The 14553-nt window shown below is 39.3% G+C and overlaps 1 protein-coding gene across 1 annotated transcript; it reads right to left on the bottom strand.

Moving 5' to 3' along the window:
* Nucleotides 1–1878: 1878 nt before the first annotated feature.
* LOC145481881 (uncharacterized) lies at nucleotides 1879–14544 on the bottom strand. Its single transcript, XM_081460447.1, has 9 exons — nucleotides 13551–14544; nucleotides 11547–11717; nucleotides 9041–9115; nucleotides 7981–8068; nucleotides 7291–7353; nucleotides 6833–6879; nucleotides 5301–5489; nucleotides 4511–4577; nucleotides 1879–3500 (listed from the first exon to the last, which is right to left on the bottom strand). The coding sequence occupies exons 1-9, from the start codon at nucleotides 13676–13678 to the stop codon at nucleotides 3375–3377; spliced, it is 954 nt and encodes a 317-aa protein (XP_081316573.1). The 5' UTR covers nucleotides 13679–14544; the 3' UTR covers nucleotides 1879–3374.
* Nucleotides 14545–14553: the final 9 nt, after the last annotated feature.

Below are 14553 nucleotides of genomic sequence, written 5' to 3' on the forward strand. Positions count from 1 at the left end.
GTACCGCGGCGGCAAAGTCCATCGGGAGTGGAACTTTTGGTACTTGCTACCCGGGCAAGTATCGGGGAATTGACGTTGTTATAAAACAGTATAAAGAAAGAAGTTGTCGAGGCGGCGAACGCTTGTCATTCCTACAAAGGGAGGCAAAACATGAGGCCAATGTTTTACTGCGGTTAGGAGATCACCCAGGTATTCCACTTTTATTTGGTGTATGTCTAAAAGAAAAGCCAGTGAGCATTGTCATGAAATTCCATGGAGACGGAAAAGATAGCCTAACAGTTTACAAAGCGGCTAAGAACAACCTCATTAGTGAAAAGAAAGAATGGAACACTATTCTTTGTGAGACCGCCGATGCCTTGGATCACGTACACCGTTGCGGTTATGCCCACAACGATCTGAAATCGAACAATGTTGTTCTAGAAAAACGCGAAGATGAGCGGCTTCACGCAGTAATAATCGATTTCGGTAAAAGTGTTTTGTTAATTAAAGCAAAGAATCCTCCCGCGAAACCGATGCATGTAAGGGACCAGTACAAGGACAGTTACATTGCGCCAGAACTGGTTGATGGTACTGGAAAACCATCTATTAAAAGTGATATCTATGCGCTGTCTTTCCTGATCAAATCTGTGTATAGACTTTTACATTTTCGAAACGTTGCTGCTGTGAAGAACGCTTTAGTAACATCGCCTGAAGAAAGACCGACAATCAAAGAATTAAAAGCGGCTTTAAGTGCTGACGATTAGAGAGGTGCGAACTTTTTTCAAATTTATAGCAATGAGGCACTAACATTTCGTTTCGTTTCAGTTTGATTTCAAAATCGCTTTTGTTTTATGATTCCAGGATAAAGGAAAGTGGTGTCAGTGTATTTTTTCGGGTTCCCTTTTATAGTCCAGCTTACTGTAGCAATCAAAAGCGATAGCTAGCGCGCACAATAGATGCACAATGTATCGTGTCATCTCGTCTTAGCTTTAGCTTCTAGTGTTTCATGCTGTAGAAAGACTAATAATACTCGATAAAATGAAATAATTTGAATAAATTGTTTTGGACATTGTCACAACGTCGTAATGATTTAATTTCCAGTTTAGCCTGTAAAATTAGTAAGCGTAAGTTGCAATATTGTTCGCGCTCTCGGTTCTGCGTGTTATGTTAGCGCTAGTCTCTGTCTTCGCGCGAAAAAATACCAGCCAAATTATTTTTATCCGCGATTTATTGTAACCATCACTCAGTACTGTCATCTTTTACAGTACACGACTAATTAGAAAAACACCTCATCTGATGTTCCTGGAGCTACAAGGTGTCAAACCATGGCATAGAGTTACTTATGCAAATTAGCCGAGGGCACATTCAATGTGCCCTCACCTAATTTGCATAATAGGTTTTGAGCCTTTCAAAGCTCGTCATGCTCTAGAATCATCAGAATCGTGGTTAATATCGGGAGTCACTACTGTAGAAATTGGCAAACTGTCGTCCGTTCTCCGAGAATTTAGAAGGGTAATTTTCGAGCGCTTATGGGGAGGCGAGCACGGTGGCTTACGGAGCGCGGAGGGGTCGCGGAGGGCTTGTTTAGATTTGTAAGACGCTGACCACCAAAACGATAACCTTACGCAAACAACATCTTTAATATCTGCCAATAAATACACTATAAAAGAACGAATTATCGTAAATTCTCGAAAACGTTTAGAGGATCACAATTGTGGAACGGCTTACTAACCGAATTGAAGAGAACGAGAAGAGGACTCGAGATATCGTAACAACAAGTATGACTCTAATTGTGAAGGCGGAAACGATAGTTTCGTAACAGTTGCTTTGTTCATGTTTTAATCCTTTTCAGTTTCAAAATTTACTAAAAATTCTATAGTCAATCTTAATAAAGCCGTGTAAAGGGAATGCTTATCAGTTCAGTTTGGACTACTGTGTATTTGTTCGGGTGAGTTGTGACTCATTCTAGTGTAAAACTGAGAACTTTATGAAAGACAATCTTCGTCCATTTTCTTTTCGATCATTGTCGAACAAATCGATACAATCGATAGCTAATTACAAAAATCGATCAAAATCGATAGTCACAAAGACGCGAGTGATCGATTTCTATCGATTTCCAATATTAATCGATTGATTAGTATCGATTACGATCGATTACGTTCGATTTCTATCGAGTATCGAAAATATCGATTAGATACGCCCTGCTACATACCAACTAACTGCGGTGAGCCAAAAGATGTGATCTCGAATTTAAGTGTAAGAGATGGCTACAGACGTGCGACAGCCCATATCGATGAAGACCCTTACAACATTTGCTGTACTATGGAAACTGTTAACGAGTGCGAAGTGAAATTGTGGAAGGCTGCTGAGCTTCCTGTGAAGCTTACGAAGGTTGACAGTAGCATGACTTCCCTCTACGCCAAGGAACTCAGTGAAACACTCTACGTGAGAACTACACGTACATGGTGTGTTGGTGAAATGGATTCATTGACACTTGAACTCCGTTATATTAACCGTGCAACAGTTAAATTAAGAACTGTATTAAGAAATTCTTCAATTCCGCAATTATAATGGTGTGTTAACAAAATCTACGAAGCGATATGTATCATTATATCATGTTACAATCCGGTCGTTCGCATTGGCCTCGTGTATATTTTCCTACATGATTTGCTGACTCTATGCCTTACAACAAAGTTTAATTTCGATTAATTGCGTCGACTAATGTTCAGAATAATTGATGATATCCGTAGACTCAAACCAGACCTTTTCATCGAAGAGAAAGAGTCCATTGTTACAATATCAGCGGCGAGTTTTGCTCTTTGGATTAAAATAGATCCACTCTTTGAAAGAGAAATGTATGATGACAGGACGTCTTCCTCCTTTTAGCTGCATGGAGTTTTCTTAGAGAAAGGGAAAAGTGAAAAGCAGGGAGATAAGCGATAAGGCTTCATTATAGAAATGGTTGCCTTTTATTTACAATAAAACATACCGAGGGCGAACATCCCTTTCCATTTCATAAATTAGATAAACATTCACTTTAAAATAACGATAAAGGAGTCGTGGATATTAAACAATGCAACGACTTGCATTAACAAATGAAAACGAAAACCGCCCAGCTGATGATCTGTAATCCAACTACGCCAGACTGCCCGTCCATCAGGCTGCCAGTCTGTCAGACAGTCCTGCTGTCAGCTGACTGTCAAACTGTCAGGCGTTCCGACTGTCAAACTGTCTGTCTGTCAGACTGTCCAGCTGTCCCATCTGTCAGACTATCTAGCTGTTTCGTCTGTCAGACTGTCCGGCTGTCCCTTCTGTCAGACTATCCGGCTGTCAGTCCCGTCTGTCAGACTTCCATGCCAGCTGTCAGGCTTTCCGACTGCCAGACTGCCCAACTTTCACACTATCCGACTACCAGCCTGGTCACTTGTCTGGCTATCAGGCTGTCTACTTTCTTTAGTTTCTAGCTCAAATTCTGTCATGATCATCCTGTGGTCAGACAGCGTAAATTCCTTAGGCCATTCCTAACAACAAATAAAAAGCAAAAAAAAAAAAAAGGTTAGTGACAGTGGTTTGATATAAATCCATCCCCATCTACATTGCCACTTCATCCGGTCAGCATTCTCTTTACTTAGTGCCATAAACTTCTACAAAGATATTTCTTCACACCCAGGTCCCGTCCATCTACACCGGAGAAATTTGAAAAGGGAGCTTTCACCCTGAAAACCCATCAGTTGTTTTCCTTCCACAATACGCCGGACAAATTTGGAAACGCAACAACCACCCGCCATTTTGAATTTGTGCTTGAGGAAAACTCGGTCAGCGAAATCACCTGATTATCGTGACGTCATTGAAAAGCTCTGTTTCCAAAATGCTTTTCGCTCGCACTAAAACGCAAAGCCGGCGGTTTCAAATTCCTCTGGCTTGAAGACAATTACGAAAAAGTCCGATCCGTTTTCGTGACGGATTAGTGTGGACGGTAGGTCTAACCGCAGGAATAAAGCTGCGTATTCAAATTTCTCCGGCGTGGTATGGACGGAGCTTAACGGTGGCTCTCTCCTCTTTAAATTGGAATATTGTTGGAGCAACTAACAGAATCCTGACAACGAAAGGCAGAAGAAAAATGCAACAACGAACTTCTCATCTACTAAGAGCAGCAAAATTACTTTTCACTTAAAGTCAAATATACTACAGTTTAAGGTGGCTGTTTCACCATTGATTGGGCATTTGTGATACCAATATTGCAATTAACATCGCCTTATAAAGTGTAGTATTGACCCGTCAAAATATACCTTCTGGAAAGTGCCAGAAACTATTGCCAGCCACCTCAAGTCGCCAGTACCAAAGCGCAGTCTGACACTATCGAGACTTGGTACAGAAATTGTCTTTGGTCATCTGACTTCAAAGTTAAAGAATCATTAAGTTTTTTTTTTGTCATGCACTGCTAGGGATATCATAACTTCATGAAGTGGCAACGTAACTTCTGGAGTATAATTATAAGATGGTGCTAGAGACGTGACAAAGTTAATCTTACCTCATCACTGTATTCTGCGGGCAAAACCATGGACTGTTTGGGAACAAGGTGACAAGGGGACGAGTTCCTAAAAACAGCAAAACATTTTTTTCAAAAAAGTTAATAGGACGAATAGTCCTTCAAGAACCATGGGTAAAGCAACATTTTCGTCGATTTTCACGAGTCAAGCAGTGGCATTTTTTTTTTCTTTTCTTTTTCTTTTTTTCTTTTTTTTTTTTTTTGCGGTTATGTGCGTCTCGCACTCTCGATTTTTTCACAAAGCTGTTTCGGAGTCTCGATTTGTTTGCAAGGCTTACCAAAGTCTCGATATCTCGAGTTTTTTAATTGTTTATAATGAGGTCTGAACGTCTTAGAATCTAAACGCCTCACGCTTGCATTTAAGACACTTTGAAATCTCGGATGCGCACTTTAAAAAAGTCAAATTAATGTAGATCGGGCTAGCAAAGATAAACGCTAGATTCTTCTTCGCGCAAAGTCTCGCATTTATCCTATTCACCACCCTAATGCTGAAGTAACAACAGCGACGACACCTTAAGAGAAAGATTACAATAGTTAATATTCAAGCTACTGTGGCGTTTTACACTTGATGCAGTACAAAAACACGCCCATCATTTCATCAAAATCGAATCAAAAACAATCACAAGATGTTCGGTAAAAAGGCAAACAACTGACATTTTTTATCTACATACATCATGATAGCAGGTTCTTCGACAGTAAAACAAAAGCAGACAGAAGCATTTTCAGTTGCTTGAAAATTATAACACTCAAGACTGCAGTCGTGAACGTTTACCTGTAAAATATATAATCTACCAGGATCTCTTCTCCACTGTAGAGTCTGTGTGTGACTTGCGGTTCTCTGTTGTGAACGGTTTTGTAAGACGATGTAAAGCCATTTTCCACGAGATAACTGTAAACGGCATCGTCTGGGCAGCCATTAAAATCTCCTGCTAACACCACAGGCACATGTTGTACATTATTCCTGCAACAACAGAGGACAACAAGTTAATGTCAGCTACACATGATGGCTTTAAACAGATTTATTTCAATTGATTGTGTGAACGAATGTCATGTTTTCCTTCCTCGCCAAGTTTTGTTTCACACGTTTTAGCTGCTTCGATAAAAAAATAACATTAAAAGAACATTATTTGAAGCCACAGCATTCTTTATGCATCACTGCTTACACTTCGACTTAAGCCGGAAGATGTTATGACTGGGTAATTAAGCAGATCGAGATAACAAGAAACAGCCTAATACACTTGGACACAACAGTGGAAAAGCCCCGGGGGAGACCTCCCAAGTAAAAAGGACACGGGTACTCGTCGTACCTGTTAGGGATCGAAAAGTCGTTTTTGGTATCTCTCAGGGTGTTCAGCCTCAAAAGGTCCACAGCAGGAGCTTTGATGGTACCTTTTAGGGTATTGAGCCAAAAACAGTATATAAACAGGAGATATCTGATAATCAACTTTTCGAGAAGGTATCCAAAGCAATTGTTTCTATCCCTATTAAAAATTATGACAGTGTGAGTTTATGTGTTGTTTTAGAATCGGTGCCCTTAAGGGGTAAAAAAAAAAAACAGTCATGCAACGCCCAACAAAAGGGTTTTGGGACCTCTTTGGGGTTTCTTTTCAGAATTTCTGACGAGCACCCCTGCACTTTTTATATGGGAGTCCCTCGGTTGAGGAGGGGGGGGGGGGGGGGGGGGAACGGGCTTCATATGATGTATTCAGAAGCTGCAATACTACACCAACGCACACACTGCAGATGGCATCTCTAGCAGTACAGGCAAACAGTCCAACATTTTGGTAATTTACGTGACGTTTTTTTAAGAAAATTTCTCATTCAATACAGAATTGTTATTTGCTATCATAGTTAGTAAATGAGGAAGTTGAATTTATTCATCTAGGCCGGGTTGTTCAAAGCCCGGTTAAGCTAAACTAGGATTATAGAATATTCTACTTTCATTTTTGTAACTTTCCTTTAAGGTTTTCTGTTTATAATTGCATTGTTTGTCCTTCAGTTTTGAGTTTGAATAATCTCAAACTACACAAAACATAAGCAGTCAAAAACACTTTTATACAAGAAAAAGGAACACTTTCGTAACTTTTAATCCTGCATTGGATGGTTAGCCGGTTTTGGAACAACCCGGCCCTGGGATTTATTAACTTATCTGAAATTGAGCTAAATATAATTTTTACAGAAACTAATATTATTTAATATACTAAGAAGGAGAACAAACAACATTGATGACGCAAAGATAGCGCTACTGTAATTGTATCAATTTGACGTAACTTTTTAAATTTCACAAATAAAAGAAATTCTTACTTTTCCTGATAGGATTCAATTTCACTTTTTACTTTCTTTATTTGCCACTATAAAAGAGAGAGAGAGAAAAAAAAACATTAAAATTACAATGTTGGTAGTAATCATCAAAAAGAGAATGAAAAAACATTACTTATAATAACCTATAAAAAAATACATTGTCGTGAAATGTTCATGATTGTTAAAGACATTTTACTCTTGATAGTAACTACAGTAAGGTATAAAAAAAAAAATGAAATAAATAAAAACCACAGTAAGGTATATGATACATGGATTTTCATTCCTTGCTGTATACATGAAATAATTCATTATCTGACGAGCTGAGCCTCTCAACCAGACATTCAACACTGAATATATTCAGAATGTTGAAAACAAATCAGAGCAAGGGTTTACTCCACAAAAATTGAGCCTAAATGTACAAGAACTGCAGCATGTCTATACCTGCGATTGCAAATGCTTACCATTCTCAGAAATTGGTCAATGTAATTTGAACAATATGTCAAATGTGTTGTCATAAGAATAACCTGATGAAAAGACAAAAACAAAAATGTTCTGATTAAATGTTACAGCATGATCATGAATGCACTGAATAAATTTCTGACTGTGAACTTTGGATTGCAAGGGTTGGAGTAGTCACTTACAATAGTTGAATCAAATATCACAAACTTGGTTAAACAAACCTTTGTACATACAGTAACAAAAAAACCTGTGCAATCAGATATTTCCCCAACTGTTACTCTAGTACAAGAATATTGAATCTAACCAGGGTCAGGATTAGACAGAGTGGTTACCAATAAGTACAGTTAGAAGCTAGTGAATACACCAGTTTGTAGTGGTTTGTGCTAAACAGATACCAGCTAGTTCTTGCAGTAGGCAGCAGTCAGCTTCCAAGGGCTACATAGCACCTAGCAGTCAGTGGCAGTTACTGTAAGGATATCATTTTAAGGGTGCCTCAGCATACATGTCCTTTGTGCAAACCCTCAACTACATCTCAGGGTTGAGTACCCATCTCAAATTTGCCAAACCCCCTCAAGTTTAAATGAGGCTATGAAACACAGAAAAGTGCTCTATTACTTAATTTTAAATATTACTAATAGTAAGGAGAGCCCTATGTGCATAGCACTGTGTGTTAGTTAGTTAAATAAATGTACCTCGTGTTCCTCTGGTAACAGGAGATGCACCAGTAAAGCCACTCGACGATTCATATCATTAAACCAAATAGGACTTATGGACAGGATGCTGTAAAAAAGCAGTCAGAGTAGAACATTTATTACAATTATATGTAATTAACAAGTAATTTGGCAATAGCACCATGTAGACATACACAGTACATGTAATTTTTTTGTTGTTCAAGATTGTTAATCGTATAAAAACAACAACTTTTCATACATTCATTATTTAAGTAAGTAGTTCATATATGTAGTTCCCCATATGATGAAAAAAAAAAAAAGATAAATAAAATTATTAAATAAAAAGGTGTTAGTATTGGTTGCCCAACATAATCATGAGGGACGAGAAAACCAGGGTAGCTGTTCTAGTCTTACAATATATATTAGGTCACAGAACAATATTAATAATGCATACATGTTATTATAGGAACATGTACACAACACATGTACATGACATCACACCATGAGCATGCACACACAGAAAGACTATAAGTGCTACATTTGTACATGTAGATATTCTGGAAGTCAGAAACAACACAAAAAGTAAAATAAAAAAATTCAATGTGTAATTCCACAAAATGTCCATACCTCCTGCACGGAAGGGACTTTTTGTAAGACCCCCCACCCCTCTGGAAATTCCAATTAGGCTTCATTCATTTCTTTAAATTTTTTGGTCTTGCTGAACCCCTACCCCCCCAGGAAATTCCAATCCCTTCGGTGGGGGCAGTGGGCATATTTTTTGGAGCTGCACAATAAACAATACACAGTAAGCCTCCTAATTACCCATGATAAGATGGCCTGAACTGTTAGTAACATGACAATGTCCAAATGTCTGGTGCCAAGCATTTTCTTTCCGTTTTTATGGCCTGTAGCTTAAGCATTTAGAGCTATCTACCTGCCCCCCTACCCCACCCCCCTCCCAAAAAAAAATAAACAAAACAAACAAGAACTACTATTAAAGCAAACATTGACAAACCTGACAGCAACCATAATTTAATTACAAGGATTAAGTATAATTATTTTTACAACTAACTTAACTTACTTTATTGAGCGATCAACCAAAATTGCTAATCCATCTGTCTTAAATCCTGGCCTTTTGAGCTTAACTATTCTATACCTGAAAAGAAAAGTTAATCATTATGTTGGAGAATATTACAGTACCGCTCAAAAGTAAGTTACCACCTTCTCGCGAGACGAGAATCTCGTCTCGAGAGACGCGACTCTCGTCTCGAGAGACGAGACTTTCGTCTCGCGAGACGAGACTCTCGTCTCGCGAGAGCTTTAAAAAACTGTAAGTACGGTTGCCTGAACTTCTCGCGAGATTTTAATAGCCTATTGTGAAGCAAACAATGCAGCAACAACACAGCGAAACTTTGCGCGATCTGACGAAGCTTCGCTTGTGAGCGTCGGCGCTGGATTTCCCATGTTTACCACGTTCATAAAAGATGTAACTCCAGAAATTTTCAACCCACATGGTTTGAGAATGGTATCTGTGAATATATACGCCGCAAATTTTTCAGTTTTCAATCGAAAACATATCATTCATGACTTCCACGGTGTCCAGACCTGTACGCTGAAATTGCTTCTTTTGCTGGTCGATCCTGGTCTTACGAAGCAAGTTTCCACTTAAAAGCTGTCGTTCATATTTACGCAAAGTCAACACGCTGCAATGAAATAATTAAAGCGACCGCCGAACTCGAGTTTCGGCGAACGTCTTTGCCGTTCGTTTTTCATCACTTTCATTTAAGTTTTTCGCTTGTAAGTTAAAGTTGGCTCCCTTGAAGTGGCGTGTGAAACAAGAGCCTGCAAAACCAGATGCTCTCGCGGGGTAAACTTCACCGTGACGCGAGAATTTAATCGTTTTCTCGCAAGCTAATTGCTTGTAATTCATTCCAAAATATACGCTTCAATGGTTCTCGCGAGACGAGAGTCTCGTCTCTCGAGACGAGACTCTCATCTCGCGAGGCGAGACTCTCGTCTCGCGAGAAACAAGACGAGAGGTGGTAACTTACTTTTGAGCGGTACTGTAAACTGCATGCACATTTTATTGCAGTGACAAGTTATCTTCCAAGCAAGCCACAACAGCCAATATGGGACATGAATTTAAGTACATGTAGGTACGTTATATAGAGTTGCAAACAGGCCATTACTTTTGCACAGTGTCCTTCAGTAAGCTATTAATAATCCTTGTGCAAGGCATGGTGATCTCTTGGTTAGTGCAACTGTCTCCAGATCGAGCAGTCTGGGATTGAGCCCTAAACTAGGACATTGTGTTGTGTTCTTGAGCAAGACACTTCACTCTCACAGTGCCTCTCTCCACCCAGGTGTATTAATTGGGGTAGCCCTACAATGGGCTAGTATACCATCTAGGGGGGAGTAGAAATACTCCTGATCACTTCATGCTGTAGAGACCGGGATCAGCTCAGGTCTGATGGGCCACTAGGCTCATATGCACACTTTACCTACCACCTCATACAAATAACATGTGACACTACAAGTCAGGGTCTGAAATTAACTTTTTTAGGCAGGCGCCAACTGGCGACTGAAGTTTTTTTTTCAGTCGCCATATGGAAAAATGTGGTTGCCAAAAAGTGTCAGTAAAATTTTTCCTTCACAGCGAAACACAAACCAAAATTTTTGGCCGCCATATGGAAAATTCTGCTCGCCAATTTTTCTTTTAAGAATCAGAACAAAGAGAACGCGTTTAGGGCCGCAATGATGGCGATTTTTCCGCTAACGATAAGATTAAATACAAACACGCTGATTATTCATACACCTACCACTGAAAACCCATATATGCAGTTTCGTGCAACTGCCCAATGTTTCAAGTCAATTTTATACCTTCTCTTGTCTCTACCTTTAGGGACAGAAATGTACGCGACTGAAAACTGCCGTTTGGTTCTTTGCTCTATGTGCAAAACGATCTTTCCTTTTGCGTTCTGTCAAGACGGCCGATGGATCGCCATGTTGAATATCGAAATCTTCCACTAATTTCTTCGTGGATGTTCCATCTGCACTTTGTAATAAATTACGGAAAGAGTTCAGGACATCTTTGGACACCACATCGCCTGAATAAATGTTCATGGCGAAAGAACGCATGTGGCCTTCTGCACCCGCAATACTTATGTTATGGGAAACCGCTGGAAAAACATGGCGGCAAAGCTTCGCACTGATCGTAGCTGTGAAACGTTGTGCTAAATTTATAATAACAGGAAAATCGGTTTTATACTTCAAAAGCAGTGGAAAGGTAAAAATTAAGTGACCAATTGGTGGGCGGCTTTGAATTTTATTGTGTAATTATCGTGGCTTGAAATAGTTAATCGCCCGCTGGCGACCAGCTGTGAAATTCTGGTCGCCAGTGCAAAATTTTTAGTCGCATTGGCGACCAGGAAAGTGCAATTTCAGACCCTGCAAGTAGCCATAGTCTCTGAAAGTCAGAAGCTTATGCAGGGATAGTTTCACACCTCCCCCTCCTCTCCCCCCCAAAAAATAATTCAAGTTTTCAAATTTAATGACCTAAATGTGACACATACATGTAATTTACTTACTTTTTATCAAACTGTGAATCAAAGAGTTCCATAACATCATCATGAAACCAAAATTCCTGAAGACAAACCACATCTAAGCTTGGTGTCTGCTTAGAAATGAGGTCTTTAATAGCATGAAATCTTGGCAGGTACAAGTTGGGTTTGGAGCTTTCACACTGGTCCCACCAACCACTGAAAAATTTAATATATAAATTAAGCCAAGCCTAAAAGTGGAGCTCCTGGGCTGGGCTGTTCAGAGCCCGATTAAGCTAACCCAGGATAAGCAAGAATTTTCATGAGTTTTGTAACTTTGCAGTGAGGTTTTCTGTATATTGTTTGGCCTTCTGTTTTGAGTTTGAATAATCTCAAAATACACATACATGTCACAAAAGCAGTGAAAAACACTTGTACACAAGAAAAATCTACTGGTCATTCAAGACTTTATCCAAATCCTCTTCACAGACACGTTGAAAACCCAAAGAAGCAGCTGTCATTTTGGTAACAAATGCACAATGCTACGCTACTCACTATCTATCACAGAATAGAAAGTGAGTAGTGTAGCCAATCAGAGAACAACATTTGTGATAGAACGCTAGTAGATTTATACTGAAAAATAATACACCAGCTACTGTTATTAAACAGCTGAAGATTATAACATTCTTAATCCAACATGCACTCCCATTGGTTGATTTTGCTCACATGGCAATGGCTAAATCCAAATGTTGCCTAGAAGGCAACAATTAACTACAGTATTGCCCACTCCCCTGCTAACCTTAGACAATATTTTGACTTCTCCTTGATTAATTTCTAAACTCCAGCTATAGAACAAAACATTTAATCACTAGTCCCTTGGGAAACAGCTAGTTTTGTTTTCCCTTCAATTTCGATGCTTGGGAAACATCAAGATTCTCAAACAAACAAAATGAATTGTTTCCCTTATCACCAGTGACGAAGTACGTATATCAAACAAGACAGAGCGAGAACCTATTTAAACAGTACTGCCAGCATCAGCTGGCTGTAAAATGATTATGCTGTCATGACACTGATCAGTCTTGAGTGGGTTTACTACATGTTATTCTTGTACCTCCCCACCAACAACCATTCTAAAGGTTCTAGTTTTGGTTCATACTTTCCTTCGTTAAACACTTTGGCTTTTAAGACCCCCTCCAACTTGTAAATTCCAAATATCTTCCTCGCAGTAGGTGACAATTAATTATTTTTTGTTCAGTCAGACATACATGTAATGAATGAGGATTAAAAAACAAACATTCTAATATCCATGTTTCTATCCACAAGTCCCTATTATTGTTACTGGTATTCCACTTATCCACATGTACATATATTACATAACATATATTTGAGAATCCTTCTCGGGCTTCTGCGACTTGAATTTAAGAGTCTCCAGTACTGTTCCTTCTCATTGTATCTTAGAGGTACTTCACCTTGCCTAATTAGTAAGCTCATACATGTACATTAAAATCCAGTGACACTCAAAATCACTCAATTACTGGTCCCTTAGGAAAAAGTGAGTTTTGTTGACCTCAAATCTTGATGTATATCCCTTGTCCAAGGAAACATCAAGATTCTCTGGAAAACAAAACTTACTGTTTCCCTCAGGATCAGTAATTAAGTGTATATTTACATATTCATTTGTTATGTAGCTGGAGTTTAGTTGAATCTAACAAGTGCTCTTATTGGTTGATTTATGGTCATGTGGCATTATGGATTAGCCTAACTGTTGCCTGGTGGGTACCAATTTTCGTAATATTTGCCCGCTGTCCAACTAACCAGAGGTTACTTTGATTTTTTCTAGCCTTATAACTTCACACTAAACTTCAGCTACAGTATATAATAAAACACTTAATCACTGATCACTGTCCCCCGGGAAACGTAATAATGTTTTCTCTAACATCTCGATGTTTCCCTTGAGCTGGTCTCAGGAAACACCAAGATCCTCTGGAAAATAAAACTTACTGTTTCCCTCGGGATCAGTAATTTAGTGTACAATGTCGATATCAACCTCACCTTAACCAATTGTAGCATGGTGCTAACACATTGAACGTTGCCACACGCATCGTCTGTTTTGCCTCTGTTTGTTCGCTCATAACGTGAAGAACTCGACGAGACGTTAAAAGCAAGAAATTTCGGAACATATAGTGGTAATCCCATGCTAACAACACTGAAATCTTCGAACGAAACGATCAACGTTCGCCATTATTTTGACGTGGACGATGAAACTGGTCAGCGGACGAACTGAGCCGCAGAAACAATCCGTACTCCGTGGAATGAGTCACAGACTGTTAAACGGAAGCGGAAGTTTGATACAGCAGTGAAAGAGCGTGCTTTTCCTTTCTTAGGGAGCAACACATTTTTATTTGACCCGTCCTCCCCAAAGTTTTTGGCAACAGTGATGTGCGGCCGAACCTTGAAACCTGCACTCTATTTCAGACCGAAATCTGTGACTTTCCATACCCTCTTAAGGCATTACTGTCCAAGCAACCAAAGTGTTAGAAAAAAACTGCGTGTGATCTTGATTTTAAGACGATCTTTTTGGGGGGGTGGGGAGTCTATTAATTAGAAACGGGGCGTTTATTAGAGAGTGGCGTCTATTTCAAACTCTACACCGCATCAGGGGGTATTAAATGGATAGGAGGCGTTTATAAGAGAGGTGGCATTTGTTAGATCATTAACGGTAAAGGAGTACCTCCAGGGCCCCTACTACAAACGGCAACCACTGTGTTATGTATGCATGTTTCTAGACAAAAACCTCATCTGCGCATGCAAACTAACATTACCTCCGCTTCGAGTCAACGAGAAATGACTTTAACCCTTTCACGACCAAATGGTCACGAAAAAAAAAGCCGTTTTTAACCGTTAAATCAGTTTTTTGGCTGCCATGAGGCTAAATGGGCCTTATTTTTGCTAAAAAAAAAAGCTATTGTTTACCAAAACAATTGATTTCCCCAAGATTAGGTACAAAAATGTAGAATATTTTAATTTGGTGCATGTGCATAACCCAATATAGATA

The sequence above is a fragment of the Orbicella franksi genome, chromosome 1 (genome assembly GCF_964199315.1).
Source record: "Orbicella franksi chromosome 1, jaOrbFran1.1, whole genome shotgun sequence".
Lineage (NCBI taxonomy): Eukaryota > Metazoa > Cnidaria > Anthozoa > Scleractinia > Merulinidae > Orbicella > Orbicella franksi.